This window comes from Rhagoletis pomonella, unplaced genomic scaffold (genome assembly GCF_013731165.1).
Source record: "Rhagoletis pomonella isolate Grant_MI unplaced genomic scaffold, Rhpom_1.0 Rhpom_scaffold_00001, whole genome shotgun sequence".
Classification (NCBI taxonomy): domain Eukaryota; kingdom Metazoa; phylum Arthropoda; class Insecta; order Diptera; family Tephritidae; genus Rhagoletis; species Rhagoletis pomonella.
In genome coordinates this window covers 17,054,974-17,060,973 of record NW_023458555.1, presented here as the reverse complement: position 1 = coordinate 17,060,973, position 6,000 = coordinate 17,054,974, and the positions used below count along the sequence as shown (strand labels likewise).

Sequence of the window (6,000 nt, the reverse complement as noted above, 5' to 3'; positions counted from 1 at the left end):
ATTTGCAAGAATGAGGAGGGCTCATACAAGTGCTATTGCACGCCGGGTTTTACGGGCAAACACTGTGACTCCGATGTGGATGAGTGCCTGAGTCATCCGTGTCAGAATGGTGCGACGTGCAATAATAAGGTGAGTTTGTGATTGTTTTCTTTTTTTTTACTATGTCTTTTGCATTTAAAATGTTTATAGTTGTTCTTTTTTAAATATGGAAAACATCGGATTTTGAGACAAGTGAGTCATGGATAATTTCGTGGAGTATTGAGCTTTTAACTTATTTGCTTCAAAAGCAGATTCCATCGTCTTGAAATATACTCCCTAGACATTTTCTATAACTCAGTGGTTTGCTTGTAAATATTTAGTTCCTGTATATCCTTTCCTTGTATGAACACATCTGACGGGCCCGATTTTCATAGCGCACACAAAATTAGTTAAAAAACATTATAGAGCTTCTCTCAACTGTAAATGAATAATGGGGATTAACCCTATTACAGCTTGTAGCGTTTCCCTTATGTAATTTTGTATCTTCACTAATTTTTTTTTTTAAGAATGTCACCTTTTTGTACAACCTGTAATTTCTAAACTTTCTCTGTAGTGAACACTTTAGAATTGCTGCTGTCTTATACTGGATTTCCATAGGCATTAAATGATAAAAATTTTAGTGGCAATGTTGGGCATTAAAAAATATTCATGTCCTAACGTTAAAAATATAGTCACTAAATTTTTTCCACATGGCATATTTTAAATGCATTCAATTTGTTGTCATGTCATTGCCTAGTGGAAATTCGGCATTAGCCATAAAATCGAAAAATTACACTGAAGTTCGTACAGCGCCGAAACTGGTTTGTCTTTAAACCAAATTTGCACGGAATAACGAAAATCGTTCCAAAAAATATTACAAAAACGACCTAGCCGAAAAATCCTACTAATATTTCAAAAATCGATACGACCCGAATCATATCTGGCCAAGGACTGTTGCTCCAGCGGCATCATCCAAAAACTTGTTGGGGCATTTTTGTGCAACAACCGATACCTTCCGATGTAAAAAACAAACACATTTGGGTACAAACCACTTTGTTAACGTTATGAGCTTGGCCAAAGCTCTCAAGTATTTTCCCATGTAAGACCTCAGGACAGCCTCAATGGAAGGTTTTCCAAGCGTGCGCATTCTTCTTCTTGTTGTACGTTTTCTTGTTGTGGTTTTTCTAGCGGCGCTACTATCCCAGGTTTGTCCATCAATCCTTGTCGTCAAGCTCAACTAACGGCAGACCCAAGAAACCAGCTATTTCGGCGCGTTCGGACCAAAGGGAGTGGGTTGTTAGCTGAATGCGATTGATCTGTCATGTGGAAAAGTGGTTGGTTTTGTGGGAGGAGTCTCCATATGCCTGATGCTCATTGGGGTTAAAATAACCTGACCGTAACTGGGCCAGAGTAGCGCGGGAGCCGTGTTAAGTGGTGAAGCGAATCTCTATGAACGCCGTTGATCGCTCGTCAGTACGTACGTTTGTTCCGAACCGGCCGGCGAATCACTTTGTATGTTGTCAGCAACGTTTCTTTGTCTTTGCCCCAGGTGCTGCCGACGAGCGGCTTGAGGACCTTGTTGCGGCTTTGTACTGTATTGGCGATTGCGGTTATGTGCACGTAGAAGGAAAGTAGGCTGCCAAAGGTAACCCCTAAAATGTTCGGGTTGTTCACCGTCAGAAATAATTAACGACGACTATCGGCCAATCAGATAATTCGCCGACCACCATTTTAGTCCTTGTAGGAGGGATGCCTCGACGCCTTCTAGTAACGTGGAATGGTAAACGGTGCCAAACGCTTTTGACTGGTCCAACAAGGACTGTTCTCTCACAGGGGTGGTAACGGTTGAAGCCACGATGCTTACCTAGTGGTCACTGTTTGTGGGCAGTTTGTGTAGCGTCCGGATCACTCACTTATCTACCGGAGGAAGTAATGTGAATATAGCTCGCGCATTTCTTCGGGACCGATGAGGCATGGGACCTCACGGTTGACCAGAGCTTGCTCAGACCAGAGGTGATGTTGCTTATGTTGATTTACAAGTTGCCAAATCTCAAAATGCTGGTCCCTTAGGCGGGGATCCCCGTGATCAACCTGACGTAAGTGATCGTGCTCATTTTCTAGAACAGCCGCTTCTGTCGGAAAGTTTGGGCGCACTTCCGCCATACGTCCGGATGAAATGAAGCAAGTCGCTGCAGAAATACATACCTTGCGCAATTGGCGTTCGTGGCTGTGGGAACGGCGGTGAAGCTGCTTTCAGTAACTTGCGCGAAAACATTCCAATAAGCTTTGAAAAAGTCGATATATTAATATCAAATGTAACATTTCTTTTGTGTCATGCAACTACGAAAATAGTCTGGTTGTCCGCCCCTAAATAATCTCAGCGTTCTCGAATTTACATATCTTTTAGGAAATTTCTACTAGTTCTCGAGATTATAGTTTCGGAAGCACTTTCGTCTGGTATGTTATTCTCCTTATAAATGTGAATTGGTAAATTATGAGCTTTAAAAATTATTGGATTATAGTCAGGTCGGACAGTTTTTTATTATGTGAACTTGCTATGTTATAAAAAAAGTATACATCCAGACTTTATTATTCCTTTATTCAAAATGTCTACCATTACCAATTTTAGCTCTAAAATATTCTTTGTTAACCCTTCCAAATCCCTATTTCTTAACATTGTTTGCTAAGCAATTTAGCTTTAAAAACTTTAATTTACAATCCTACCTCTTCTCCAGATCAACGCCTACGAATGCGTCTGCCAACCAGGTTATACTGGCATCAATTGTGAAGTCGATATTAACGAATGCGATAGTAATCCCTGCACGAAGGGCTCCACATGCATCGACATGATCAATAATTTCACCTGCTCCTGCATACCTGGCATGACGGGACGCTTCTGTGAGAACGATATCGATGATTGTATTTCGGCGCCTTGCCAACATGGTGGCCACTGCATAGACGAATTGGGCGGCTTTCGTTGTGACTGCGCCAACACAGGCTATGAGGGACAACTATGCGAGCTGAATATCGACGAATGTGAATCGCAGCCGTGTCTGAATGGTGCTGCTTGCATAGATGATATAAATGATTACCGTTGCAAATGTTATCCAGGCTACACTGGGAAAAATTGTGAAACCGACATCAATGAATGCGAAAGTAATCCTTGTTTATATAATGGCAATTGTTTGGAACGATCCAATATGACTTTGTATGGGTTGAGTAAAACGATGGATGGTCTGCCAGAGTTCTTTAATCGACCGTTTTCTTATCTGAATGCAAGTGGGTAAGTGCGTCAAAAGTTTTTTATCTAATTTGTGACAAAAGGGGGAAAAATAAATTGGGAATATCTCACAAAGAGAGGATAGGTATTCCTAACCGGCTAACCGCGTAAGCCCTGTAAACAATCCGGGGTTCCATACAGAATTATGTAAGTGGTTACGAGGCATTTATGCGTTTATATGAATACACTTAATATTTATGTGTAAACTAAGAAGAATTTCGAGGATCGTAAAATCAATTAAGAAAGTTGAGTCGTTCTAAAGAAAAAGGTTAGATAAGATGGGTAGGTCGCAAAGGTGCTCGACCAATCCTCAAAATGAGAACTGCAAGAGTGTGTATCCGGTATGATATATAGGCTCACCGCATGAATACCAATAAATAAGTTTGTGCCATGACGTAGCACTGCCTATAAATAAAATTAATAACGACCGCTTAGAAAAACATGTCCAAATTGGTTAAAATTTCCAGAGTAGGGAGATTTTTTGATACAGATAGATTTCTTTCCCCAACTGTGTGTCACCGCACTGGTAAAACGCCCAAAAATTTTTAAGAAAGATTTCAAGGCCAGTACGGAGTGCTGAAAAGACAGTAGCGGCGAACAGCCTATTGAATGATAACACTACTGAAACCAGTGGAGACGATGTACCCGAGTCCACAGTCGTTGATAGTAGAATCGATATCCCACCACGCGACTAGGACAGGGTACGAATATCAATAATTTAGCAGCTGAAAACCGACAATGCTGCTGGCGCTGACGGCCTGCCAGTTGAGCTATTCAAGTCTTCGAAGCATCGGCGTATTATGAGAAAGACTTAAGTCTACAGTCAATGAACTTTTTGGGCCTAATCAGTGTGGTTTTAGGTCTAAAAAAATCTTGGAAAAGACTCCAGTGAAGCGGGTCGACGCATACCATTCATTTGTCGATTTCAAAGCCGCTTCGACAGCTTGAGGGGAAGTTGACTTTATGCCGCTTTGTTTGTAATTGGTATCAGAGATCAGTTGCGGTGTATCGCATTTTCGAATACACCGCAACGACATTTATTTACTGTACCACTCAAACTCAGTAATACTTACGAAATCTACCGCCACCGCAAGCTCAAATAATGTCGTGTTTAAGTGTTTTGTGCTCGATCAAAGCGTCGTTACTGCATATTGTGGCACCGCATTTTCATGTCGGCTTCGGCTATGCGGTGGTATGAGCGGTCGTTTAAACAACGCAAACATCGCATTATTTGCGGATATGCTTGTTTGAATGCGGTGCACCGCATTATACGAGTTTAAGTGAAATAAAAATGAATTGAATTAAAAGAAAATACATATTACATATTTTGTGTCTTTAAATTTGACTAATTGTTCATATCTATTAATTTTTTTGTAACATGCATACATACAAACTCTGTAGGCAACTGTAGCGATAAAATGCTCTTATAATGCGGTGTACCGTATTCAGCCAAGCATATCCGGAAATAATGCGATGTTTGCGATGTTTAAACGACCACTCATACCACCGCATAGCCGAAGTCGACATGAAAATGCGGTGCCACAATATGCGGTAACGACGCTTTGGTCATACAAGTCATCGCAAACACGAACGCGACAAAAAATGCGATGCACCCAAATATCGCATTGCTTGCGGTGGAGGTTATACTTACACCGCATTGTTTGCGAGTATACTTGATGTCTCGAAAAAGGCACCGCATGCTGATCACTGATTGGTATCCCTAATACGGCTTTGTAAAATGCATGGCTTGCTGTCGTGTGGTTTCATTAGTGTAATGTTGGGAAGGTGATGAGAGCTGCATTTGGGTTTTGTGATGAACAAGGGCATAATAAAGTATATCTGCAATCAAACTTCGGACTTCGAAAGCCAAAGGAGAGATCACTAGATACTAACTTGCAACTAGTCCAAAACCGGGATGTCCGCCTGGCTATCAGAGTAGATACATATTTAGCTCCCTTGGCGACAGCACGCCTTTGAGTAACTAATCGTCTGACCGGCCTCCACCGTCCGTTCCGTCAATCTTCGACTTAAACTTATGGGCGAAAGGATAATTGACAGAACGAAAAATGGTGCACCAAACAATGCTTGACAAGGTATAATGGAAATGCGTTCCAAAATAAATCATCTTTCTACCCTCTCAGAAAAATCAACAAAAAAAATCAATAAATGCAAAATAAGTTATGCAATCAAAAGCCGTGCACCTACCCGGATTACAACTTTACTCCATCTGTGAAGATGTGATGCCTCCTAAGCATGGTCCTCTCCGTAAGTCCAGTCATTGCGCCTAGGGAATTTGTCAGAGTTTGTTGTTGGTCTATGGATGGTATAGTATGTGGGCGGCGCTTTTATGTCACATGGTCATAGGATACCACTATGGCCGAGCCACCTTCATTTTCAATACGTTGCACTGTGGAATCTGTTTGCCTTGGTGGCAACTAAATTTTCGATAAAAACAGCTTTATCGGTACAAACTTGTGCAGAACGTTCAAAGCCTGCTTTGGGCAGGACCTCATTGCACCAGTTGCTTTAACAGCAGCTGGCCTCTGAACTTTGATGAAATTTTCTAACGAAATTATTCTTAGTAAGAGCTGGCCAGCAGATAAGCGCTTCATATGAAAGTATGGGTCAGATCACAGCTGTGGAAATCGAATTCATGGCTTTAATGCCCATCTGTTGCCTAGCATTCTTTTATCTACATAGCG

General features: G+C 41.4%; 1 protein-coding gene across 3 annotated transcripts in view; it reads left to right on the top strand.

Annotated features, from left to right (window-relative positions):
* Positions 1–6,000, top strand: part of LOC118740116 (protein crumbs) — a 97,374-nt gene that overhangs the window by 83,607 nt on the left and 7,767 nt on the right. For 2 of the 3 annotated variants that reach the window (XM_036471613.1, XM_036471629.1), the window contains 2 exons: positions 1–129; positions 2,754–3,301. The exon at positions 1–129 is cut by the window's left edge and continues 1 nt beyond it. In XM_036471613.1, the coding sequence (XP_036327506.1) occupies positions 1–129; positions 2,754–3,301 (677 nt within the window). The remainder of the gene's footprint in view (positions 130–2,753; positions 3,302–6,000) is intronic. The other variant, XM_036471621.1, reaches the window with a different exon arrangement.